Source organism: Podarcis muralis, chromosome 2 (genome assembly GCF_964188315.1).
Source record: "Podarcis muralis chromosome 2, rPodMur119.hap1.1, whole genome shotgun sequence".
NCBI classification, from domain to species: domain Eukaryota; kingdom Metazoa; phylum Chordata; class Lepidosauria; order Squamata; family Lacertidae; genus Podarcis; species Podarcis muralis.
The window spans coordinates 123,606,298-123,633,617 of record NC_135656.1 but is presented as its reverse complement, the minus strand read 5'-3'; the positions used below and the strand labels follow the sequence as shown (position 1 = coordinate 123,633,617).

At 42.7% G+C, this 27,320-nt stretch overlaps 3 protein-coding genes across 3 annotated transcripts; all 3 read right to left on the bottom strand.

Annotated features, from left to right (window-relative positions):
• Positions 1–507: 507 nt before the first annotated feature.
• On the bottom strand, positions 508–8,034 carry LOC144326840 (vomeronasal type-2 receptor 26-like). Its single transcript, XM_077923690.1, has 4 exons — positions 8,008–8,034; positions 3,451–4,239; positions 1,723–1,830; positions 508–684 (listed from the first exon to the last, which is right to left on the bottom strand). Exons 1-4 carry the CDS (start codon positions 8,032–8,034, stop codon positions 508–510), a joined length of 1,101 nt encoding a protein of 366 aa, XP_077779816.1.
• Positions 8,035–17,774: 9,740 nt separating this feature from the next.
• On the bottom strand, positions 17,775–20,725 carry LOC144326839 (vomeronasal type-2 receptor 26-like). The gene is made up of 2 exons (XM_077923689.1): positions 20,599–20,725; positions 17,775–18,782 (listed from the first exon to the last, which is right to left on the bottom strand). The coding sequence occupies exons 1-2, from the start codon at positions 20,723–20,725 to the stop codon at positions 17,884–17,886; spliced, it is 1,026 nt and encodes a 341-aa protein (XP_077779815.1). The 3' UTR covers positions 17,775–17,883.
• Positions 20,726–24,216: 3,491 nt separating this feature from the next.
• On the bottom strand, positions 24,217–26,973 carry LOC144326838 (vomeronasal type-2 receptor 26-like). The gene is made up of 3 exons (XM_077923688.1): positions 26,827–26,973; positions 25,317–26,105; positions 24,217–24,252 (listed from the first exon to the last, which is right to left on the bottom strand). The coding sequence occupies exons 1-3, from the start codon at positions 26,971–26,973 to the stop codon at positions 24,217–24,219; spliced, it is 972 nt and encodes a 323-aa protein (XP_077779814.1).
• Between the last annotated feature and the right edge of the window lie 347 nt (positions 26,974–27,320).

Here is a 27,320-nt window from a genome sequence, read left to right as displayed (position 1 = left end):
CACTGGGTGTCGTGCCCCCTCAAGATGATGGCACCAGACCTCAAAGGCCACCTTGATGGCCAGTAGTTCCCGTTCCCACACAGTATAGTTATGCTCCGCTGGAAGGAGCTGGCGGGAATAGTAGGTGCAAGGTAACAGTGGCGCATCTGGTCCGTGCTGCTGGGACAAGACGGCGCCGAGTGCCGTGCTGGAGGCATCGGTCTCCACCACGATGGGGCGAGGGGTCGGGATGCTGCAGAATCGGCGCCCTCTGGAAACAGGCTTTCAACCTCTGAAACGCCTCCTCTGCCTCCTTGTCACAGGAAAATGGCACCTTGGGGTGCAGCAGTCAGGTCAACGGGGTGGTGCGATGAGCATAGCCTGCAATGAAGGTCCGGTAATAGTTGGCGAACCCCAGGAACCGCTGTAGGTCCTTGCAGTTCTGGGGTGCTGCCCACTCCCGAACCGCAACCACCTTCCCAGGATCCATCTGCACCCCATCTGGAGAGAGTCGGTGACCTAGGAAGTCTACCGATGGAACTCGCAATTGCTGAGCTTAGCATACAGGTGGTGCTCCTGCAAGCACTGCAGCACGGTCCGGACATGCCCCTTGTGGTGAGCCGGGTCATGGGAGAAAATCAGAATGTCATCTAGGTACACCACCACGAACTTGTCTAGCAAGTCCTGGAACACGTGGTTGATGTACTGTTGGAACACGGCGGGCGCATTGCACAATACGAAAGGCATTACCAGGTATTTGAACTGCCCATACCGGGTCCCGAATGCGGTCTTCCACTCATCCCTCGCTCGGATCCAAATCAAATTGTAGGCCCCCCCGGAGGTCTAGCTTGGTGAACACCTGCGCCCCTTGCAACCGCTCCAGCAACTCCGAGATAAGGGGCAAGTGGTAGTAATCTTGTTCAGGGCCCGGTAATCGTGGCAAAGACGAAGCTCCTCACACTTCTTCTTAACAAAGAGCACTAGAGCAGCAGTGGGTGAGGTGGAAGGCCGAATGAACCCACGCTTCAGGTTCTTGCGCAGGAAGTCCTGCAAAGCTTTGCGCTCCAGCTCCGTAAGAGAGTACAGACGACTCACAGGCAGGGGCACCCCGGGCTGGAGGTCTATGCCACAGTCGAAAGACCAATGAGGCGGCAGCTGGTCTGAATCAGATTCCCAGGCCATCACAGTTGCCATGACATCTGCCAATAGTGACATTGGTGTTGCTTTCAAAATCTGCACCTATTGCAGAAATTGGTGCCCAGTTTGCTTGTGTATCATGTCTCTATGCCCAAACAGATGTGGAATACCTTACTACACTCCAGCCATACCCAATCTGGTGCCCCTCAGATATCTTACCACAATGCTGGCTGGGGTGCATGGGCGTTGTAGTCCACAATATTTGGAGGGCACCAAGTTGGGGAAATGTGTTTGAAATGTCTCCTATTTACCTTGAAATTTTATACATGTTTACTCAAGAGAAGGTTTCATTGTACTCAATCGACCTAGCTTCAGAGAAGCGCCAACAAGATTGCAGTCAAAGCCTTGTATGTACTATTCTAAATGTTATTAGAGTATAGCAGACGTCATAGTTAATAAAATGACAGATCCATTTCCCCCTACCTTCTTAAATAGCTTGGGCCATACAATTGCTTCCGGGTTAATGGTGAACTTCAGATTTGAGGACTTTTGTCCCTCTATTCTCCCAATTTTAACTCTATCATGAGAGTTATTAGGAAACAGCACCCAGTTCACGATATCGAAGTCAATGGCCAGTGCCCCATTCTCATCCAGGTACTGTCCATCAGCTGAAGTATTAGAGTAGAACTGGACTTCTTTCAAGAAACGATGAAACTAGAATGACAGAGGAAAATCCAGAAATGAGTATGCAGGGCTGAATTAGAATGGTTGATATGAAGGGGTAGATCAGTCAGTAGACCATAAGACTCTTAGTCTGAGGGTCATGAATTTGAGCCCTATGTTGGGCAAAATATTCCTTTATTGCAGGGGGTTGGACTAGGTGACCCTCATGGCCCTCCCAACTCTACAATTCTATGATTCTAAGGTGTTTGGGAAAATATGTAAAACATGATGAACATGGCTTTATTAAAGGAAAAACACTAAGTTCGATGAAGGATGAAGCCATCTTTCTGCAGCAGGATGAAACAGTGTAAAGAAGGATATTGAGTGGCACACTGGGAATCAAATAATATACGAATATATAGGGAATATAAGAATATAATATCACAAATACACGATAAAACACACACACACCCCACACACAAATAACAACATTCCCCCAACCCCTTACACAAACACATTTAAAAGGGGTATAGGATGTTAATCAGATAAGTGCCATGTTGAAGAGGAATAGTTTTGCACGGCACCAAAAGCTGTATGGTGAAGGTGCCAGCCAAGCTTCCATAAGGAGAACATTCCATGAATGGACTTCTTTCAAGAAACGATGAAGCTAGAATGACAGAGGAAAATCCAGCAGTGAGTAAGCAGGGCTGAATTATGCAACATGGCTTAAACTCAAGACCCTCTGCATCCTAATCTTCTCTGAATAAGAACTAAAGTATCTCTCACCTGGAATAATCTGACTGTACTAGATTATTAGACACCCTCAATCTGCTTCATCATTTTTGGGATGGCCAAAATCCGAATCATTACACTGTAAGCTGTATAGTGAAAGTGCCAACCGAACTTCCCTGAAGAGAACATTCCACAAATTGGAAGTCACTGCAGAGAAGGCCCGCTCTTGTCTTACCACCCTCTGGAGCTCTTGAGGAGGCAGCACACAAAAATGGGTCTCAAACTATGCTATCAGGGTCTGGGTAGGTACTCCGTGAGACTCTTAATTTGAGGGTCTTGAGTTTAAGCCCTCTGTTGTCCCAGTGAGCAACATGACTCCCCTGGGACTTCAAAAAGCTTACAAGTGTATTGCTGTCTAATGATAGTCTAATATGGCAGTGTCTAGTCCTAGTGTGTCTATTACATTTTGTAAAAAGTCCTCCTCAATATTCATGTTAGATCTAGATTCTTTGTGGATTCCCAAACTTTGCAGTGTAGGAGGCTGCTAAGAAGTAGGTAACTGTTGAATCAGAGCATTGGTCCAATGAGCTCCACATCTCTCTGTGTTTTGCTGTCTTTGCCTGCAAATTATTGGATAATACTTCTCTCAGCAGGAATATAGCACTGAATCTGTGGACTTGACCTGCCGTACAGTGATGGGCCAATTCTGTTGTGCTCCATTTGTAACTCATGTAGAATTCCTTTCCCCTGGGAACCTGGATGGGAGAAACTCTGATGGATTTCTGCCTGCAGGTGAAAACAATGTCAACGGCCAGTCAGTCAATGTAGACAATACCAACCTGTGTTCTGACACAGTGCAAGACAGATTCAGATGATCCTATCATGATGATTCCAGAGCAAGGACAATGAATTCCAGTTTGTAAAAGGAAAACGACATACCTGCCATGGCTGTTGCTTTTGAAGATCCAAGCTGCCTCCACCCACAATCAACATCCTCTTTGACCTGGATGAATATGCGGCATTTAAGGCCTGAGCCACAGCTTGGATACTCAAGTAGTTCACATAGCTGTCTTGAGACAGGATTCTTTCAATCTCTTCCTGGGGCAGCATCTTCACATTATCCTTCTCTCTGCATTTGGTCATACCCCTCACAGACAGGGGATGCTTTGAATAGGAACAGTCAAATGCTTCTCCCGAATACCGTTGACTAGTCAAGGACATTGGCCCATAGTAGTCCTTCTTCATCCTTTTTTTGGTTTTCATTACAAAGGACAAAGAGCCATGGGCATACTGGAGGCAATCAATATCACGTAACAACATTTTGTTCTGAAGAACTGTGGTTATCCAGACTTTCCCCTCAGTCTGTATCCTTTCAAGTAAGGACTGTACCTCTATGATTGTGTAAAGTCCACTTTGAGAGTCTGCAAAGTAAACAAATACATTGACTTGTCTCCACATGGCAGGTGCTTCATGGGGTATCCATAGCCAAGTTTTTCGTAGTACTCTTTGTGTGAAGGCAACACAAATTTCCCTTTTGTTCAGCAGATGTGTTAAGGTACTCACGAACCTTTCACCACTTTCATTGTCTGGAGCAAAGAGGCCCACCCACGTCCACCTGAAATGCAGGAGGAGTTGGACCATCCCCTGGTACTGCGTTTCTTGGTTTGGCAGCATTTGGTAGACAAAAGGGGACTGGAATTTATCCAAAAGAACGAACCCATAACTGAGCTATTGAGGAAATGGAAAGAGATTTTGGAAATAAAACAATTTTTTAAAAATTAAGTAATTCTTTTACCGATTATCTTGCTAGGGAGGGGGGACATGGATGGTTATTCTCATTCCTGGAACTGGTCTTTCCCCTTTTTTCATCAATCCCCCCCCCCCACTGCCTTTTGTGGATTATAAAATGCAATGGCGCAAGGAGTGGTAGAGAAGCAGAGATTTATTTTAAAAAGATGACTTTGCTTTGAGAGCTCACCTTATCAGCAGGAAACATCAAGCAGACTAAACAAGTTGAAATGGAATCCAAAGGGAAAACAAAGAGGAGTTGGAAGTGGAAGGTAGGAAGGGGTGAGGAGGAGAGAGGAAAAGAAAGGATACCTAGTGGCAAAAAGAGGCAATTACAGGAGGGGAAATTTTTTTCTTCGTTTTTTTGTTCTTTCTCTCACCATACCTTTTAAGGGAGAGTGGAAGTAATATTTGAGGGTGGGAAATATAGTAGTTTTGGGAGAAATGAAAGTAGGACATATGAATAAATTTTACAATTTTGGAAATAGGGCATCAAAGAAGCCACAGTTGGAGGCTGGAGCTACAACTACCACACAGACAAGTAGTGTATCCACCCTAGAGACAGAACCTAAGGTAGTTATTGCAGATATCTTAATGGATTGGGAAAAAAGACTTAAGAGAGAATAGATATATTGGAGAAAATGTCTGGGAAAATAGAACAAAACATCAAAACTGTGGAGGGCTTAATGGGATAGATTAAATAATTTACAACAAAAACATCAGACTGGGAAAAATCCATGCAAGAGTTGAGTAAAAAAGCACAGGGTTTAGAGGAAACAACAAAAAAGACTCAATCAGAAGAAAGAACAGAAAAGAGAACAGAAAAAATAAGAGAGGAAACGATGGAATTAGTGACACAGGGAGCAACATGGGACTCAATTGCAATTCTGGAAATGCAGCAGGAGGAACTAACTCTACACCTCAGGAGGATCCCTGAGGAGGCAGAGGAAAACATAAGAGAAAATTATAGCAGGATTGGCTAGCTGGTTGGGGGTAGAAGGAGAAGGATTGGGTCAATTGATTGACAAAGCCTTTAGGGTAAAATAAAGTTTTGCAAAAACAAACAAACTACGAGGGGATTGCTGTTGGCTATTTGCAGGTTAGTAGCTCTGCAGAGAACTTGCTGGGGAGACCACGCATGACAAGGAACTCAAAAATAACTTTAACAAGGTTTTAATAACAAAAACAAAAACTCCTTTTACACTAAAGATAACAACAAACCAGACCCAACCACCAACCCATCCCCCAGGGTAATGAGGGAGCTAGTTGCTGCTCCTTATATACTATGCTCAAATGCTGACACAGCTTAATTAACACACCCTAGCAGCACCTGCTATGTTTCACAGCTGTAAGACTGGGTCTTGTTATTTGCCCTGGCCCTTAAAGACATACACAACTTGTGAAACAATAATGAACCTTCACATTTTACAGTGACCATTCAACAATTGCCTGGTGATTTTCAATTCATGAATGGTTAAAGATAGAGTATTACAGCTGAACTACCAAAAAAGACTTACAATTGATGAAAAGAACACTATAATTCTTAAAGAATTCCTGATGAGATTGCTGAAGAAAAGGAGTAATTATATATCTTTGACTAAAGTATTGAAAAACAACACAATTCCATATAGATGGGAGTTCCCCGAAGGTGTCTTGTTTACATATAAATGGGAAAAGCAAAGATGTAAAAATGTACAAGATGTGGAGAAGTTCTGGAGAAAATACAAAAAAGAACTTTGAGGAGGAAAGCCTGAAGCAGTAGGTACAGAAGGAGAAACAGATCCGGCAGAAAAAGAGGACGAAAATTAAGAAGATAAACAAGACCCTTAATTAGACCTTTTTAATTATATAGTCCAATTATCACACAAAAAATTTGCCTTGTAAAGTTATCTCTGTTGCTATCATCCTTCCATTCTCATCTTTAAATAACTGTTTCAGGTTATATCTATTTTTAGCATAAATTACCACACCTCTTTTTTTTTTGTTTTATCTGATGTTATAAAGTCCATCCCCAATCATTTATTTATCAAGACTCTTCTATGTTTTCTTGCTACATGTGTTTCTTGCAAGCATATTATGTCCAAATTCTCTTTTTGTAATACATGTTCAATTTTATTCCCTTTTAATTTATTGTTTAGTCCATTAACATTCCAAGTTAAAAATTTCAGATTCATCTTTTCTATTTTATTTATATATTTTATGCGCCAAATGACAAAAAAGATTTTTTTTAAGAATTGGAAGAAAAATTGTTTGAGTTTATGGATCAAAAGATTATATTAATAGGTGATTTAAATGGAGCAGTCTCTTTAGAAATGGACAGGACAATAAGAAAAACGGACTCAAAAGAAGGAACGCTACCTGTAATTTTTTTTCAGTATGGTGGAGAACCTAAAATTGATTGATGTCTGAAGATTTAGACATCTATTTCAAAGAGAATATATTCATTTTTCAGAACCAAATGAATCTGCTGGAAGAAGTGATTCAATATGGACATGAAATGAACTAACACAGAACAAAAAGAATAGAAATATAGTGGTACCTTGGGTTAAGTACTTAATTCATTCCGGAGGTCCGTTCTTAACCTGAAACTGTTCTTAACCTGAAGCACCACTTTAGCTAATGGGGCCTCCTGCTGCCGCTGCGCCGCTGGAGCACGATTTCTGTTCTCATCCTGAAACAAAGTTCTTAATCCAAGGTACTATTTCTGGGTTAGCAGAGCCTGTAACCTGAAGTGTATGTAACCTGAAGTGTATGTAACCCGAGGTACCACTGTACAACCAAGGACACTCTCAGACCATAATCCAGTGTTACTGGAATTGAAAGGAGAAGAAAACTCCACATTTAGGTGCAGGTTAAATGAAGGTCTTATAGATAACCAATTAACTTTGCAAAAAGGAGAAAATATTCTGAAAGACTATTTTGAATGAAATCTGAATCAAGAGATAGAACTTAATACGGTCTGGGATACAAGTAAAGTAGTGATGAGAGGATTTTTTATTTCAGCAAAGTGCATACCCCCAAAAAGTTAGAGAAGGTAAAAAGAAAGATATTTTGGAAGAACTGATTAGAAATGAAAAAGAATTGAATAAAAAACCTGGAAAAAAACCAATAAAACAGAATATAAAAATGTGACAGACACAATTCTCGATGTTGGTGAACCACGAAATTGAATGGAAGATTAAAATGTTAAGGCAGAAAAATTTTGAATTCGCAAATAAACCAGGAAAACTGCTTGCTTGGCAATTAAAAAAGAAAAAGGGACAAAATGTAGGCCCTAGAAAGACATTGGAAAGGGTCCTGTCTGTCCTCAACTGCAAGGGAGTTCCATCACCCTTCATATCCTCCAACATGTGGAAGAAGAAAAGTCTAAGGAGTAAACCCTGCACAAATCCTAAGTCAGCTGAGTGGTGCTTTGTTTGCCTCCTTCCAGCAACTCCTGCAGCCAAGCTTGTGCCAACTGTATTGCTCTGCTTTCCTTTGGACCACAGCAGTGAAGCTGAGAGGGAGGTCTTGTCATCTGGGTAGGCCAGGACCTTCGTACCCACTGCCCAGGCTTGTGGACTGTGGAGGTGACTTTGATGTTGCTAAAACAGTGGTTTGACTTCATCCCAGAGGCTCATTCCATTGTCGTTCAAGACACACAGATGCCAACAACAACAACAAGTGGCTAATATTGCCAGGAGTGTTTCACTTGGACCCATTGATTACCTGTGGGATCTTGTAGATACCCAACATGTTTGCAATGTGTGTGGAGATATCAAATTCACTCTTTTCAAGAACAGCTAGCAGCCTTTTCTGTTTCCCACAGTGGTAGTTTGGAATATTGATTTTCCCACCAGCAAGCAGGTCTGTCATGGAGTCAGAAGTCAGTCTTCCCTCACAAAAGGTATCATAGATGCTGTAGCCCAGGGTGATGTTGCGCAAGAGACTGGGGTTATGATTAATATCCCGAACAGCAAGGGAGAAGGAAATAACGTGTGAGTTCTTCTTATCCACCCAGCTGTGAAAAAAGTGTGTCACACAGTCAGCCTCACATTCTTTTTTGTATTAATCAAAGCAACTAGGAAAATAGACCAAGAGCTAGAGCAAAGTGAGACAGAGGTCTGCTGTACCTGTGTCTACAGTATTTTTGCAAGGGGGGAGTATGGAGGGAAGATCAGAACACAAATCAGCCTCATTTCTGGTGACCTACCAAAAGTCCCTTGAGCCACATTGACCCCCAGGCTGCATTGCAAATGACAGTTGACATTTACAATTTGCAGTTGCATAGATTTTGTTGTGCATGGGAAAAGAATTGTGTTCCCATTTTATTTACTACAAAAAAACCTGCAACTCAAAAACATCCCGCAAGACTTCCAACCTTTTAGAAAACAAGTTATGCTTTGGAGAGCAGTACATGGCAAAACTACTACTACTAATTACATAAAATACATTATAAAATGCTTTGAAAAATGGCTTTCCCCCAACTGAACAGACATATAGAACACTTTAAATAAATTAAGGAATGAAACAAAAGGAATTTTTTCAAAGGTATCAGAAAACAAGTGTATTATGGGAAAGGGAGAGTAGATAGGAAGCAGAAATACAGAAATGCATCATTACTTACGAATTAAGTCTGCTGACAGGAGTGCTGGAGAAGGTGAATGGATGTTGCTCATTAAAGAATCTTTGAGATGTGACTCCACTAATGAGGTGGTCTGCTAGCTGGTAAAAATTTGAAGCCAACGTTCGCTCCTTGATCGTGTTCAGTGGGCATTTTGCCCTCAGCTGCAACCCATTGGTTGCAAGAGGCAGGAACACAAGTAGTATTATCATTCTGGGTCTACCTACTATGCTTTCCTTGTAGCTGTTCCACCAAACACTAGCTGCTGTTTGCAGTGAGCCCCAAATTATTGCAAATCAGAGATTGCGGTGAATTGACAAATGCAGGGAGGTGTCCAGCTCCGGTCTCAGAGCTGAAGGGTGATGGTTCAGAGGTGGAGCATGTATTTAGCACCAAGAAGGTGAGAGGGTGCAATCTCTACTCCCTGTTCCAGGCAAGGCTGAGGACGTCAGTCAAAATTTCTGATCTAGAAGGCAGCATCACACAGATGTACCTTCCCACTTCACCTGCTCTGTGTCTTGGCCCCCAGGATTTTTTTGGCACAATATGTATCTTATACATCCAGCCTTTTAGGCACAGTGGGATAAAAATCTTCCTGCTGCCCTTAATTACGATATTTACCTTATTGAACCCAAAGGCAATATTCAACAGGTGGGGTGAGGGCTACTTGGACTCAGGAAAGAATAAAAATTGATCACTGTGATTCTGATTATTGTTAAGGGAAGAAAGATCTCCCCTGAAACTTGATGGGAGCAGGTGCAGAGCAGAAGAAAACATGTTTACTCAATAGGGTGCCACTGATCATCAAGGTGAATTTGGCAGAACATGATTGACATCAGAAAAGCCCTAAGGTTGGATCAGGCCAAAGGCCCACAAAGTCCAGCATCCTGTTCTCACAATGGCCAACCAGGTGACCCAAAGGGAAGCCCACAAGCTGGAGATGAGAGCAGAACTTTCCCTACATGCTATTTTCCTACCTCCATAGGAGTGATAACGTATCAATTGACTCAATTGCAAGAGCAGGTCAACTATCCAGGGTCTAGAAACCAAGCCTTATGAGGAACGGTTGAAGGAGCTGTGTATGTCTGGCCTGGGAGAGAGGAGACTGTGAGGAGATAGGATAGCCATCTTCAAATATCTGAAGGGCTGTCACATGGAGGACGAAGCAAGCTTGTTTTTTTTCTCAAAAAAATTATGCTTTTCATATTTATACAATTCGTTAATTTTGAGCAAGCTTGTTTTCTCCTGGAAGGTAGGACTTGAACCAATGGCTTCAAGTTGTAGGAAAGGAGATTCCCACTAGACACACAGAAAAACCTTCTAACAGTAAGAGCTGTTAGACCATGGAACAGTTGCAGGAAACAAGTTGCAGGAAACAAGATTCCAACTAGACATAAGGAAAAACTTTCTGACAGTAAGAGCTGTTTGACAGTGGAAAGGTCTCCCTCAGGAGGCTGTGGGCTCTCCTTCCCTGGAGGTTTTAAGCAGAGGTCGGAGGGTCATCTGCCCTGGATGCTTTAGCTGACATTCCTGCAATGCAGGGGGTTGAACTAAATAACCCTTGGATCACTTCCAACTCAAAGATTCTATGATTCTATGAAATAGGCCTACACAATGAATTTCAAAAACAAACAAAAGCACTGAATCTCTCAATAAAAGACCCAGAGAAAGTGCATTGCAGCAACCCAATCTTGAATTCAGGTGTGCACCCATTTGAGTAAGTCCAATGATTGTCATGGAAGCCATTAAGTCCCAAGTGGCCCCAATGGCAAATTCTGCATAACTATGGTCCTCCAAAACCGTGCCAGAGACCACCTCTGCCATCTCAGTCTGTGGTGCCACTGGGCAATAGCGTAGTTAATACACCATCAGCATCCCCTATATTTCTCTCCAGCCCAACAAATACATTCCAAGAACTAGAGAATTTTTTGTAAAGGAAATAATGCTTCCATGGACAATTGCAGCAACATCCAGCCCTTTGAAGCCCCATTGAAGCTTTTATCCAGTATCCCAATGAATTCGATGAGGTCTACCCAGCTTACACATACACGTTGTTGTGGTTTGTATACTGTCTTTCATCCAAAGATCCCAGGGCAGCTCGCAACATACAAATCCCAAAGGGGAGTTCAAAATCAGGTATGCCGAGTACCACCCGACATTATGGGAGCCTACTGCACACTGGCGACGTCACGTGTGCTTGTGATATCACACATCATCTCCTCAAGCAGGAGGGTCTGACATCTTCACTGTTGGACCATCCTAATCTGCCCACATTCTTCCTCCTTTGTCCTGAGGTAATGGATTTTCATCAGGTGTGAACATGCCATCTCTTGTTTTTGTGTATCTGACCAGTAACCAGGACTTGGATCCATTTCACATTCCTTGGAAAATTGACCACCTATTGTAAACATTCATATGGTAAACACCCTGGTCCTTTAAAGGGAGGAGAGAGCCATTGCTGTTTGGCTCTGCATTAAACTGCTTGTTCTGCTGCTGACCACTAGGTGCCATTTCTTCATTCTGGGCATTGGGCATCCCTTTTGGACCCCATCCATTATCATCTGTGCTGCTGGATAAAGCGGGTGGGCCAAGCAACCCAAAATGGGAGCTGCCAGTTAAGATGAAATTCTCAGCTCTGCCCTTACTAGCGCAATTAGAATCTCAGGGACTAATTTGCTTTTAACTAGAAGCCCAAGCTTCTAGCTCAACCAGAGCCTAGCGCAAAATAATGACTATGGGGAGGGGCATCAGATGAGCCCTGCACCTGTGTTGGGATGAATGAGGCTAATGTAATCCAGCATCCTGTTCTCACAGCAGCCAAACAGATACCCCAAGGATGCCTGTAAGCACACTGGAGCTGATTTCTGCAGCACTCTCCCAATGCGTAATTCAGAACTAAGGCCCAGGATACCTCTGAGCACATGCTCACATCAGGAATTTATTTTTAGCACCAGAATTTGGGTTTATATGGTTGTAACACAATGTTACACTCCTAATCCCCATCAATTTCTCTTTACTGAAGCAGCCTTAGGGTGGAAAAGGCCTTTTTTGTTGTTGTGCAGGATTTTCATTTAGGGTCACCCCTCTGATGGTTTAGGATTAATCAAACTGAGATGTCTGACTGCAGGCTGCAGACTGCAGGTCAGCAATTGCGCAGATTCTAGATGGGTGAGGGGCTTGTCAGTTATTAAGGCCATAAAGGAAGACACCAGAAATCATGTCATAAAAGGAGATTTTACTTCGAGGTTCAGAGTCTGTAATACAGGGAAGAAATCTGAAGGAAACAGCACGAGAGATCAATATAAATTGACACATGCAAAGCAGCAAAGGTATTTCCAGAGAGACGGATTCTGCCCAGGTGCAGCTATTTCTGAAGAGCAGACGATCACCTGACCTAAAAACACTTGGTTCTATACTTTGAAATTGTTAGCATAGAAAATAGAAAATGCCTACATGAGGCCATTATCACATGCATTACGATACTCTGTAGATGGCACAAAACTTTACAAAGTTCTCTTTATCTACAAGTCTGACAACTTTAATTTTCCTGAGACTACTCATCTCTTTTCTGACGATCTAAAATCAATGTCCATGCTCCAGTCCAAAACCAAAATTTCAGTCAAGATACTGGCTGAGACCCTAACTGCCCACAGTCTCCCCATAGGGGTTCAAGCCCTGGTTATTTTCTGCTTGGACTACTACAATGTGCTTTGCATGCGGCTACCCTTGAAGGTGACTCGGAAACTACAACTAATCCACAATGCGGCAGCAAGACTAGTTGACTGGGAGTGGCCGCCGAGACCATATAGCATCGGTCCTAAAGGATCTTCAGAGGCTCTCAGTATGTTTATGAGCACAATTCAAAGTGTTGGTGCTGACCTTTAAAGCCCTAACTGGCCTCTGCCATGTGTACCTGAAGGAACGTCTACACCCAATCATTCTGCCTGGACACTGAGGTCCCCCTTTGAGGGCCTTTTGCTGGTTCCCTCACTGCAACAAGTGAAGTTACAGGGAACCAGGGCAGAGAAGAAGAGAAGAGTTTGGATTTGATATCCCGCTTTATCACTACCCAAAGGAGTCTCAAAGCGGCTAACATTCTCCTTTCCCTTCCTCCCTCACAACAAACACTCTGTGAGGTGAGTGGGGCTGATAGACTTCAGAGAAGTGTTACTAGCCCAAGGTCACCCAGCAGCTGCATGTGGAGGAGCGGAGATGTGAACCCGGTTCCCCAGATTATGAATCTACAGAGAGAGCCTTCTTGGTAGTGGCACCCCTCACCCCAAGATGTCAAGAAGATAAAGAACAACATAACTTTTAGAATACATCTGAAGGCAACCCTGTATTGGGAAGTTTTTAATGTTTGGTGTTTTATTATGTTTTGATATGTGCTGTAATCCACCCAGAGTGGCTGGAGAAATAAATAATAAAATATTCTTATTCTTATTATTAGATTCCCATAGGATCTTTTACCAATATCTCTTATGTAGCTAGTTTAATATCATTTCCCCCCCTAATTTAGCTAATTTCATTTTGTACTTTAACAATTCAGTTTGCAACGTCTTAAGCAGCTTATGAAATCCTGCTATGGATACCCTGGTTATCTCCTGCTTGGACTACTACAATGTGACTTACGTGGGAAACCCTTGAAGTTGACTCAAAAATTACAACTAATCCACAATGTGGTGATTGGGAGTGGCCGCCGAGACAATATAACATAGGTGCTAAAGTATTTTCACTTGCTCCCAGTACATTTCTGAGCACAATTCAAAGTTTTGGTGCTAACCTTTAAAGCCCTAAACAGCCTGGGCGCTGTATATCTGAAGTAGCATCTCCACCCCCATTGCAATGCCTGAATACTGAGGGCCTTCTGGTGGTTCCCTCACTGTGAGAAGTAACAGGGAACCAGGCAGAAAACCTTCTGGGTTGTGGCGCCCTCCCTGTGGAACCTCCCCCCTTCACATGACAAGGATATAAAGACCTACATCACTTTTAGAAGACAGCCCTGTATCAGGCAGACCTGTATCGGGAAGTTTTTAATGTTTAATTTTTCTTATATTTCAAAATGTGCTGTAAGCCACCCAGAATGGGTGGAGAAATAAATAAATAAATATATTGTTATTGTTGTTGTTGTTATTATTATTATTCCCATAAGACCTTTTACCCCCTTCATGGATCACTGCCTTGCCGTGGCGAAGGGGCTTGAAGAACTCAGAGAAGCTATGAACTACGCCGAGCAGGGCACACAAGATGAACAGGTCATAGTGGAGAGTTTTGACCAAACGTGATCCACCTGGAGGAGGAACCGGCAAGCCACTCCAGTATCCCTGCCAAGAAAACTGCATGGACAAAGACAACAGGCATATAAAAGTTATGACGCTGGAAGATGAGCCCCTCAGGTCGGAAGGCGTCCAACATGCTACTGGGGAAGAGCGGAGGGCAAGTACAATTTGATCCAGAGCTGATGAAGCGGCTGGGCCAAAGCCGAAAGGACGCTCAGTTGCGGATATGCCTGGAAGCGAAAGGAAAGTCCAATGCTGTAAAGAAAAATATTGCATAGGAACCTGGAATGTAAGAACCATGAACCTGGGTAAGTTGGAGGTGGTCAAAAATGAGATGGCAAGAATAAATATTGACATCCTGGGCATCAGTGAACTAAAATGGAGGGGAATGGGCAAATTCAGTTTGGATGACCATCACATCTACTACTGTGGGCAAGAAACCCGTAAAAGAAATGGAGTGGCCCTCATAGTCAACAAAAGAGTGGCGAAAGCTGTACTAGGATGCAATCTCAAAAATGATAGAATGATCTCGATACGAATCCAAGGCAGACCTTTTAACATAATAATAAATAATAAATTTTATTTATATCCTGCCCTCCCCAGCCGAAGCTGGGCTCAGGGCGGCTAACAACAATCAAAATAGTCCGACATTCTAAAAACATTCATTATAAAATTAATTAAATCAAATTAAAATCAAATTAATGGCAACCATCAAGCAAAATTCTGTGCAGATTGCCGATTGCCAGAGGAGGGGGTCAGGCTGTGCCCTGACCAAAGGCCTGGTGGAACAGCTCTGTAATCCAAGTTTATGCACCAACTACTGGTGCTGACCCGTAAAAGAAATGGGAGTGGCCCTCATAGTCAACAAAAGAGTGGCGAAAGCTATACTGGGATGCAATCTGAAAAATGATAGAATGATCTCGATACGAATCCAAGGCAGACCTTTTAACATCACAGTAATCCAAGTTTATGCACCAACCACTGGTGCTGAAGAAACTGAAATTGACCAATTCTATGAAGACTTACAACACCTTATAGAAATGACACCAAAGAAGGGTGTTCTTCTCATTATAGGGGATTGGAATGCTAAAGTAGGGAATCAAGAGATAAAAGGAACAACTGGCAAGTTTGGCCTTGGAGTTCAAAACGAAGCAGGGCAAAGGCTAATAGAGTTCTGTCAAGAGAACAAGCTGGTCATCACAAACACGCTTTTCCAACAACACAAGAGACGACTCTACACATCAACATCACCAGATGAGCAGCATCAAAATCAGATTGATTATATTCTCTGCAGCCAAAGATGGAGACGCTCTATACAAGTCAGCAAAAACAAGACCTGGAGCTGACTGTGGCTCAGATCATCAGCTTCTTATAGCAAAATTCAAGCTTAAACTGAAGAAAGTAGGAAAAACCACTGGGCCGGTAAGATACAATCTAAGTCAAATCCCTTATGAATACACAGTGGAAGTGAGGAACAGGTTTAAGGATTTAGATTTGGTGGTCAGAGTGCCTGAAGAACTATGGATGGAGGCTCGTAACATTGTACAGGAGGCAGCAACGAAAACCATCCCAATGAAAAGGAAATGCAAGAAAGCAAAGTGGCTGTCCAATGAGGCCTTACAAATAGCGGGGGAGAGAAGGCAAGCAAAATGCAAGGGAGATAGTGAAAGATACAGGAAATTGAATGCAGATTTCCAAAGAATAGCAACGAGAGACAAGAAGGCCTTCTTAAACGAGCAATGCAAACAAATAGAGGAAAACAACAGAATGGGAAGAACCAGAGATCTGTTCAAGAAAATTGGCGATATGAAAGGAACATTTCGTACAAAGATTACCATAATAAAGGACAAAAGTGGTAAGGACCTAACAGAAGCAGAAGACATCAAGAAGAGGTGGCAAGAATACACAGAGGAATTATACCAGAAAGATATGGATGTCTCATACACCCCAGGTAGTGTGGTTGCTGACCTTGAGCCAGACATCCTGGAAAGTGAAGTCAAATGGGCCTTAGAAAGCACTGCAAATAACAAGGCCAGTGGAAGTGATGGTATTCCAGCTGAACTATTTAAAATTTTAAAAGATGATGCTGTTAAGGTGCTACACTCAATATGCCAGCAAATTTGGAAAACTCAGCAGTGGCCAGAGGATTGGAGAAGATCAGTCTACATCCCAATCCCAAAGAAGGGCAGTGCCAAAGAATGCTCCAACTACCACACAATTGGACTCATTTCACACGCTAGCAAGGTTATGCTTAAAATTCTACAAGGAAGGCTCAAGCAGTATGCGGATCGAGAACTCCCAGAAGTGCAAGCTGGATTTAGAAGAGGCAGAGGAACCAGAGACCAAATTGCAAACATGCGCTGGATTATGGAGAAAGCTAGAGAGTTCCAGAAAGACATCTACTTCTGCTTCATTGACTATGCAAAAGCCTTTGAGTGTGTCGACCACAGCAAACTATGGCAAGTTCTTAAAGAAATGGGAGTGCCTGATCACCTCATCTGTCTCCTGAGAAATCTCTATGTGGGACAAGAAGCTACAGTTAGAACTGGATATGGAACAACTGATTGGTTCAAAATTGGGAAAGGAGTACGACAAGGCTGTATATTGTCTCCCTGCCTATTTAACTTATATGCAGAATACATCATGCGAAGGGCTGGGCTGGATGAATCCCAAACTGGAATTAAGATTGCCGGAAGAAATATCAACAACCTCAGTTATGCAGATGACACAACCTTGATGGCAGAAAGTGAGGAGGAAGAACCTTTTAATGAGGGTGAAAGAGGAGAGCGCAAAATATGGTCTGAAGCTCAACATCAAAAAAATGAAGATCATGGCCACTGGTCCCATCACCTCCTGGCAAATAGAAGGGGAAGAAATGGAGGCAGTGAGAGATTTTACTTTCTTGGGCTCCATGATCACTGCAGATGGTGACAGCAGCCACGAAATTAAAAGACACCTGCTTCTTGGGAGAAGGGCAATGACAGGCCTAGACAGCATCTTGAGAAGTAGAGACGTCACCTTGCCAACAAAGGTCCGTATAGTTAAAGCCATGGTTTTCCCAGTAGTGATGTATGGAAGTGAGAGCTGGACCATAAAGAAGGCTGATCGCCGAAGAATTGATGCTTTTGAATTATGGTGCTGGAGAAGACTCTTGAGAGTCCCATGGACTGCAAGAAGATCAAACGCATCCATTCTTAAGGAAATCAGCCCTGAGTGCTCACTGGAAGGACAGATCGTGAAGCTGAGGCTCCAGTACTTTGGCCACCTCATGAGAAGAGAAGACTCCCTGGAGAAGACACTGATGCTGGGAAAGATGGAGGGCACAAGGAGAAGGGGGCAACAGAGGACGAGATGGTTGGATAGTGTTTTCGAGGTTACCAGCATGAGTTTGACCAAACTGCGGGAGGTAGTGGAGGACAGAGGTGCCTGGCGTGCTCTGGTCCATGGGGTCACGAAGAGTCGGACACGACTAAACGACTAAACAACAACAAAGACCTTTTACCTATATCCCTTACGTAGTCAGTACCTTCCTAATTCAGCTAAGTTCTTTTTGTACTTTAGCAATTCCGTTTGCAACTTCTTAAGCAGCTTATGGAATCCTGCTATGGGTCATGAACAGTTTAACTCCAGTTGAGATTCTGGCTGGGGCTTTCAGCTGTACAATTTTATGATATCTGTAGAGCTAAGGATCAAATGCCATGCTTAGTTTTTTGTTGTCAGGTGCTCCTTTGTGTTCAGATCAGGCCTCAATATAATAATGTAGCATTTGGGAATGAAGATGCAACCCAGGAGCCCAGCAGTGGAGGCCAAAATGGAGAAGATCTGAACGGCTACCATGAATTTTCCCTTTGTGCTCAGGTAGGTGGGCACAAAGGACACCCAAACACTGCAGAAGACCAGCATGCTGAAGGTGATCAGCTTGGCCTCATTGAATGCCCCAGGCAGATTCCTTGCTAAGAAAGCCACTGTGAAGCAGATGGCAGCCAGGAAGCCCATGTAGCCAAGAGAACCATAAAACATGGCAACAGAGCCTTCATTGCATTGGACAATGATCTCTCCAAGTTGAGAGCTCAGGTCAAAGTCTGGGAATGGAGGAGAGATCCCCAGCCAGATGGTGCAGATGACAAGTTGGACACTGGAGCAGGAAATGACAATGGAGTGGGCCAAACTCTTCCCCAGCCATTTCCTCACCTTGTTCCCTGGCTTAGTGGCCAGGAAGGCCAGCACTACAGTGATGGTTTTTGCCAAGACAGAAGAGACAGCAACTGAGAAGATGATGCAGAAGGCTGTTTGTCTGAGAAGGCAGGTCACGTTCCTTGGCTTTCCAATGAAGAGGAAGGAGGACAAAAAGGAGAGCAGTAGAGACATGAGGAGGATGTAGGAGAGGTCCCTGTTGTTGGCTTTGACTATGGGAGTTTCTTTATATTTAGTGAAGATTCCTAACACAAAACCTGTGGTTAAGGATAAGAGGAGGGCAAGGGAAGCCAGGAGGCTCCCCAAACATTCTTCATAGGACAGGAAGGTAAATATTTTGGGGACACATTGATGTCTATCCTCATTTGGATGCTGATCTTCTGGACATTTGGTGCATTTATCTGCATCTGCAGAGAGGAAAACACAGTTCAGTATCCTAACATCCGTCACAAACCTACAGTAGTCTGCATGCTGTCGAGCTGCTTGCACAGGATTTTCAAAAAGGCCCACACTGTACTTTGAAGTGCTGGCAATCAAGGCTTTAAAGCTGGCATCACTATTGCATTTGGTGAGTGACAGGTTGGCGGCAGCACCCAGCTGCTATTTTTCACCTGGGAAATCTAGTGCAAAGGCCAGAAAAAATTCTGGACCGCTGGATTATGCAACCTTGGGTTAAATGAATCAATAGGTTGACTCAGTATAATGGCAGTTTCTTGTGATGTTTGATTATTGTGAAGCATATGGGTTAAGACTCAACTTATTTTAGAATATATTGAAGCTACAATTATTCTCTGTTTAGGGAAGTTTTTAATAACAGATGTTTTAATGTATATTTAACCTTCTCTTGGAAGCCGCCCAGAGTGGCTGGGGAGGCCCAGCCAGATGGGCGGGGTAGAAATAATAAATCATGTTGTTGCTGTTGTTTCTAAATCACATATTGCTTTATTCCTCCAAGGAACTCAGAGGAGTATAATTGTGCGGCACTGCCTCCATTCCTGAACTTCTGGGGACCTCTCAGAAATTGTCAGCTGGTCTCTCTGGCCCTAGTGCCGACTGACTCCATGGCAGGACAACAACCGTCCTGAGGCCACAGGTTTGGTGAACCCATTACATCCTCAAAACAAAAAAAATTCCTTCCAGTAGCACCTTAAAGACCAACTAAGTTAGTTCTTGGTATGAGCTTTCGTGTGCATGCACACTTCTTCAGATACGCTTCTTCAAGTGTGCATGCACACGAAAGCTCATACCAAGAACTAACTTAGTTGGTCTTTAAGGTGCTACTGGAAGGAATTTTTTTTGTTTTGACTATGGCAGACCAACACGGCTACCTATCTGTAACCATTACATCCTATTTATCCTGCCCACTTTCCCCTCATCAAGATATTCCCGAGGACCAGATTCACTGCCATATACTCCCTACAACATTGAAAGTGACCTTTGAATGCCTTTGAATACTAGTTGCTGGAGATCACATGGGGTGGGAGGGCTGTTCTTTCTATGCAGCAATACTTTTCTTATATCCTCGATTTTTCTTATGAGTTACTTTTTATTAATGGATAAATTTTGAAGATGTTCCACCTATCCATCAGTAAAACTAAATGGGTGATGTACTGGAAACCAATATGATGCATGGGAAAACAACATTATAAAAACCATAACATAAAATTCCATAGGGGAACTGCCATAATTAAATCCTGAAAAATTCTACACGTCTCTGAAGATGGGCAAATTAAATTTTACATGGACCGAAAAAATCCCTGGTGCTGTGGGGACATTACTGGCTGGCAATAGGTGACCCTCCTGAAGAGCACATTTCATTCATGGGGTGACATTTCCGGTTCTATTTTCTAGAAAAAGAGGTGCCTGTCAGGGAATGGTCTGAATCAGAGGATTGGGGAATGCATTCTCAGGCAGATCAGCTCCTCTCTGAAGTGGGAGAGACACAGACACTGATCAGATTACACAAGAGTTACCTAGCTACGAGATAATGGAAAGAGAAACAGAAGGGAGGGAATAGCCAGCAAGGACGTCATAAGAGAGTGGGGGGGCACCCTCTCTCGCCACAAACTAGGAGGTCTGTCCATATTAGAGAACAAAGAATGCAGAGAGACTATAAAATATAAACTGCTTGTTAATTATGGTTATTAACATTTTATTTGGACTGGCTCAAATATTTGCCCCATCCTCCCATCAAAGGCCATTTCCCCTGAGATCCTCTCCTACCTTCCTGAGTGGAGATGGTTCCTTCTGAGCAGGGAGCGCAATCATAGCAGCAGGGTGGCTTCCCTTCCTGAACTTTTCTGGAATATCCAGGGAGACAACTTTCTGTGCATCTTGAACGAGGCACCATCTAGGCATGAACAGAAAACTGAGCACTAAGGAGAAAGTGATAGGTGAATTTGTGCCTTTGGATAAAGACCGAAGTTGATACCAGGCCCTATTTTGGGACAGTTACGTTTCTCTTTATTTTTTGCAGAGTTGCATGGAAGATAATTTGGGTGCGTGTGTGTGTGTGTGTTTCTGCTCATCTCACATTTCTATGCTACAATAGTATTGCTGTATTGCAGATAACAGTTAACAAGAAACAGGAGCATGGCATAAACCATCATATGAACATCAGCAATAAAACAAGTCCTCCATTTGTTGCCATGACATCTGCCAATGGAAACATTGGTGTTGCTTTCAAAGTCTGCACCTAGTGCAGAATTTGATGCCCAGTTTGCTTGTGTGGCATGTCTCTATGCCCAAACAGATGTGGAATACCTTACTATACTCCAGCTATACCCAACCTGGTGCCCCTCAGATATCTTTCCACAATGCTAGTTGGGGTGCATGGGTGTTGTAGTGCACAATATTTGGAGGGCACCAAGTTGGGGAAATGTGTTTGGAATGTTTCCTATTTACTTTGAAATTTTATACATGTTTACTCAAGAGCAGGTTTCATTGAACTCAATGGACCTAGCTCCAGAGAAGCACCAACAAGATTGAAGTCAATTGAACATAATTCCTTTAGATTTCAGCACATCTGTCAATATCTTGTAATTATTTCATTTTTTAAGAATTCATTTAGGAATTTCTTTGTATATTAATATATTATGTCCATCTATTGTCATTCTTTTTTGTAAGATCTTATCTTTCAGCAACCTCAAATTGAGGAAAACTAGGCAATCCCCTGGCCCCTTAAATGGTCTTTTAGCATCTGGTTTCATCCTGAAAATTTTGTCAGTATCCAATATCAGGTCTTCTTCTCTCACTCGAAGCCATTTCGCTATTTCCTTTGTCAATTTATTCATGATGTCCTCACCTTGTGTTTCTGGGACACATCTAAACCTCAGAATTAGCTCCCTTTGATACATTTCTAAAATAGCTATTTTATCCATTGTATCTTCTTGAACTTTTTTCATCTCTATCATTTCTGCATTCATTATGTATTGTCCTTTCCTTATATCTTTGTTTTCGCATTGTAATTTTTTTGGTGGTTTCTTTCATTAATTCCTCTTGTTTATGTGTGTTTTTGTTTTTACCTCTACCATTGCAAGAACAGCTGCTAGAATAGTGATTACTGCTAGGTGGAAGTCACAAACTATGCCCACAAAGCAGGAATGGATTTGTAAACTAAATGAATATTTAATTTTGACAAAATTAACTGCTATAATAAGAAATCAGTTGAATCAAAAATTTAAAAAGGAGTGGAAATGTTTTGATGAATATATGGCAAAATATTGCTCAAAAAAAGATACGCTAATATGCCTAGATTAAAATGTGAAGTACTGGATGGAAGAAAAATTAGTAAGGAAAGATAATAATAATATATAGATGATTTGAGAAGATTGTAGAATACAAGGTTTTTGTAAATGGTATAGAAGAGTTTGGATTTGATATGCCGCTTTATCACTACCCGAAGGAGTCTCAAAATTCTCCTTTCCCTATAATGTGGAGGAAATCGAGTGGGGGCGGAGGGAAGTGGGAGGAAGGAGAAAAGAGTAATATGATGGATTGAGGAAATAAAAATGTAAATGTATGGAGGGATGGGGAGGAAATGGTGTTGGCTTTGGAACATCTGTATTGTAATGCAATATGTGAAAACCAATTTTTTAAAAAAAGATTGCAGTCAAAGCCTCATATGTACTATTCAAAATGTTATTAGAGCATAAAAAGAGTTATTAGAGTCATAGTTAATAAAATGACAGTTCCAATTTTTCCTACCTTCTTAAATTGCTTGGGCCACACAATTGCTTCTGGGTTAATGGTGAACTTCAGATTTGAGGACTTTTGTCCCTCTATTCGCCCAATTTTCACTCTATCATGAGAGTTATTAGGAAACAGCACCCAATTCACTATATCAAAGTCAATGGCCAGTGCCCCATTCTCATCCAAGTACTGCCCATCGGCTGAAGTATTAGAGTAGAACTGGACTTCTTTCAAGAAATGATGAAACTAGAATGACAGGGGGAAATCCAGCAATGAGTACACAGGGCTGAATTAGAAAGCTTGATTTGAAGGGACAGATCAGTCGGTAGACCATCATATACGGATATATAGGGAATATAAGACTATAATATCACAAATACATGATAAAACACCCACACCCACCCCACAAACAAATAACAACATTCCCCCAACCCCTTACACAAACACATTTAAAAGGAGTATAGGATGTTAATCAGATAAGGGCCGTGTTGAAGAGGAACAGTTTTGCATGGCACCAAAAGCTGTATAGTGAAGGTGCCAGCCGAACTTCCATAAGGAGAACATTCCATGAATGGACTTCTTTCAATAAATGATGAAGCTAGAATGACAGGGGGAAATCCAGCAATGAGTGAGCAGGGCTGAATTAGGTAACATGGTTTCATGTTCTCCCTGCATCCTAATCTTCTCTGAATAAGAACCACTGTATCTCTCATTTGGAATCATCTGACCGTACTAGATTATTAGACACCCTCAATCTGCTTCATAATTTTTGGGATGGCCAAAATCAGCATCAGAAAATGTTGATTTGGAGGGATAGATCAGTCGGTAGACCTTGAGACTCTTAATCTGATGGTCATGAGTTTAAGCCCTATGTTGTGCAAAAGATCCTTGCATCGCAGGGGGTTGGACTAGGTGACCCTCATGGTACAGATATAATGGTGGTTCACAACTTTCAATAGATTTTATTGCATTAGCCGTGTGGCCATAGCATGATATACATAGAAATAACAACATAAAATGGGGGTGGGGAGGTAAAGGTAGATATCGTCCTGGGCGAATACTTAAAGAAAAAGAAAGAAAAGGGAATAACAAAAGCGACAGGGGATTTAAAACATCGAGTGACAGATAGTACAAAAACAAAAAGACAAAAAAAACTGCTGAGGCTGGAGGAGGATCGTTAAATGGTCCTTCAGCTCCTCAGATTTATCCTAGCTCCATTGTCCTTGTACAATAAGGCTACTTGGAACTTCGTTCGATTGTGCGGCGTATCGACTGCAGCTGTGGTGTTAAAGAAGAAGTTAGTGCCGCTTTCCTCTTCATCACACTGAGCAGGAAGTTAGCTGTCATCTCGGTAATCCAACAATCAGAATCCTGCAAAAAAAGGGACACTATCCAAGGCTGGATTGGGAGATGAAGCTTGTTCACGAGAGGAGTTAAAAACAGAGATCCTTCATCTGTCCAGTTGGGACAGAAGTGGTTCACAACATAAGAACACAATATAAAGATACAAACTACAAGATAAAAAGAACACACCCACCCCACAAACGAATAACAACCCTCCCCAACCCCTCACAAAAAGCACATGGAAAGCGGGTATAGGATGTTAATCAGATAAACGCCAGGATAAAGAGGAATAGTTTTGCATGGCACCTAAAGCTGAACAGTGAAGGTGCCAGCCACACTTCCCTGAGGAAAACATTCCACGAATGGGGAGCCACTGCAGAGAAAGCCCGCTCTTGTGTTGCCACCCTCTGGAGCTCTTGAGGAGGAGGCATGCAAAGAAGGGTCTCAGATGATGACCTCAGGGTCTGGGTAGGTTTATATGGAGAGAGGTGGTCCTTGAGGTATTGTGGTCCTCAACTGTTTAAGGCTTTATAGGTCAAAACAAGGACTTTGAATTGGGTCTGGAAACTAACTGGCAGAAAGTGTGGTTGTAGTTGGACCAGGATCAGTGTAATATGCTCAAACAGTGTTGTCCCAGTGAGCAACATGACTCCCCTGGGACCTCAAAAAGCTTACAAGTGTATTGCTGTCTAATGATAGTCTAATATGGCAGTGTCTAGTCCTAGAGTGTTTATTACATTTTGTAAAAAGTCATCCCCAATACGGTGGTACCTCAGGTTACATATGCTTCAGGTTACATACGCTTCAGGTTACAGACTCCGCTAACCCAGAAATAGTACCTCGGGTTAAGAACCTTGCTTCAGGATGAGAACAGAAATCATGCTTCGGCGGTGCAGCAGCAGCGGGAGGCCCCATTAGCTAAAGTGGTGCTTCAGGTTAAGAACCGCTTCAGGTTAAGAAAGGACCTCCGGAACGAATAAAGTACTTAACCCGAGGTACCACTGTATTCATGTTAGAGGCTGCTAAGTTGAATCAGCGCATTGGTCCAATGAGTTCCACATCTCTTTCTATGTTTTGCCGTCTCTGCCTGCAAATTATTGGATGATACTTCTGTCAGCAGGAATATAGCACTGTATCTGTGATCTTGACTTCCCATACACCAATGGGTCGTTTCTGTTGTGCTCCACCTGTAACTAGTGTAGAATTCCTTTCAACTGGGAACCTGGATGGGACAAACTCTGATGGACTTCTGCCAGCAGGTGAAAACAATGTCAACGGCCAGTCAGTCAATGTAGACAGTACTAACCAGTGTTCTGACACAGTGCAAGACAGATTCAGATGATCCTATCATGGTGATTCCGGAGCAGGGACAATGAATTCTAGTTTGTAAAAGGAAAAGGACTTACCTGCCATGGCTGTAGCTTTTGAAGATCCAAACTGCCTCCACCCACAATCAACATCCTCTTTGACCAGGATGAATATGCAGCATTTAAGGCCTGAGCCACAGCTTGGATACTCAAGTAGTTCACATAGCTGTCTTGGGACTGGATTCTTTCAATCTCTTCCTGGGGGAGCATCTTCACATTATCCTTCTCTCTGCATTTGATCATACCCCTCACAGACAAGGCATGCTTGGAATATGAACAATGAAATGCTTCTTCTGAATACTGTTGACTAGCCAAGGACATTGGCCCATAGTAGTCCTTCTTCATCCTTTTTTTGGTCTTCATTACAAAAGACAAAGAGCCATGAGCATACTGGAAGCAGTCAATATCACATAACAACATTTTGTTTGAAGGAACTGTGGTTATCCAGACTTTCCCCCCAGTTTGTATCCTTTCCAGTAAGGACTGTACCTCTATGATTATGTAAAGTCCACTTTGAGAGTCTGCAAAGTAAACAAATACATTGACTTGTCTCCACAGGGCAGGTGGTTCTTGGGGTATCCATAGCCATGTTTCTCGTAGTACTCTTTGTGTGAAGGCAACACAAATTTCCCTTTTGTTCATTAGAGGTGTCAAGGTACTCAGGAACCTTTCTCCACTGTCATTGTCTGGAGCAAAGAGGCCGACCCATGTCCACCTGAAATGCAGGAGGAGTTGGACCATCCCTTGGTACTGCGTTTCTTGGTTTGGGACCATCCGGTAGACAAAGGGGGACTGGAATTTATCAGAAAGAGCAAAGCCATAACTGAGCTGGTGAAGAAAGGGAAAGAGATTGATAGCTTAAGGATTAAGGTGGGATACTTCTATATGAAATATGCTGACAGATTTAATGCAAACCTCACCGTTTTGTGAGTATAACAAGCAATTATTATACTGAGTAATGGCAAAATTCTCTATGCACTTAAAAAAGATTCAGTAAAAAAATCAAGATGGTAAAACTGTATAATAAAACTTCAATTAAAATGCCTGTTGTAAAGAAAGGGAAGGGAAGGGAAGGGGGGAAAGAAAAGAAAAAAGGTAAAGTTTGCATAGACCCTAGAAAGACAGTAGGAAAGGGGCCTGTCTGTCCTCAACTGCAAGGGAGTTCCATAACCCTGGATACCCTCCAACATCTGGGAGAATAAAAGGCTAAGGAGTAAACCCTGCACAAATCCTAAGTCAGCTGAGTGGTGCTTTGTTTGCCTCCTTCCAGCAACTCCTGCAGCCAAGCTTGTGCCAAATGCATTGCTCTGCTTTCCTTTGGACCACAGCAGTGAGCCTGAGAGGGAGGTCTTGTCATCTGGGCAGCCCTGGACCTCCGTACCGACTGCCTAGGCTTGTGCACTGTGGACATCACTTTGATAGTGCTAACACAGTGGTTTGACTTCGTCCCAGAGGCTCACGCCATCGTCTTTCAAGACAGACAGATGCCAACAACAACAACCAGGTGGCTAATATTGCCAGGTGTGTTTCACTTGGACCCATTGATTACCTGTGGGATCTTGTAGATGCCCAATATGCTTGCAATGTGTGTGGAGACATCAAATCTACTCTTTTCAAGAACAGCTAGCAGCCTTTTCTGCTTCCCACAGCTGTAGTTTGGAATATTGATTTTCCCACCAGCAAGCAGGTCTGTCATGGAGTCAGAAGTCAGTCGTCCCTCAGAACAGGTATCATAGATGCTGTAGCCCAGTGTAATGTTGGGTAAGATGCTGGGGTTATGATTAATATCCCGAACAGCAAGGGAGAAGGAAATAACGTGTGAGTTCTTCTTATCCACCCAGCTGCAAAAAAAAGTGTGTCACACAGTCATCCTCACATTCTTTTTTGTATTAATCAAAGTGACTTGGAAAAGGGGCCAGGAGGTAGAACAAAGTGAGACAGAGGTCTACCTGTACGTGTGTCTGCAGAAGTTTTGCAAGGGAGGAGGGTGGAGGGAAGCAAAGTCAACATTTAAAATTTGAAGTTGCATAGAATATGTTGTGC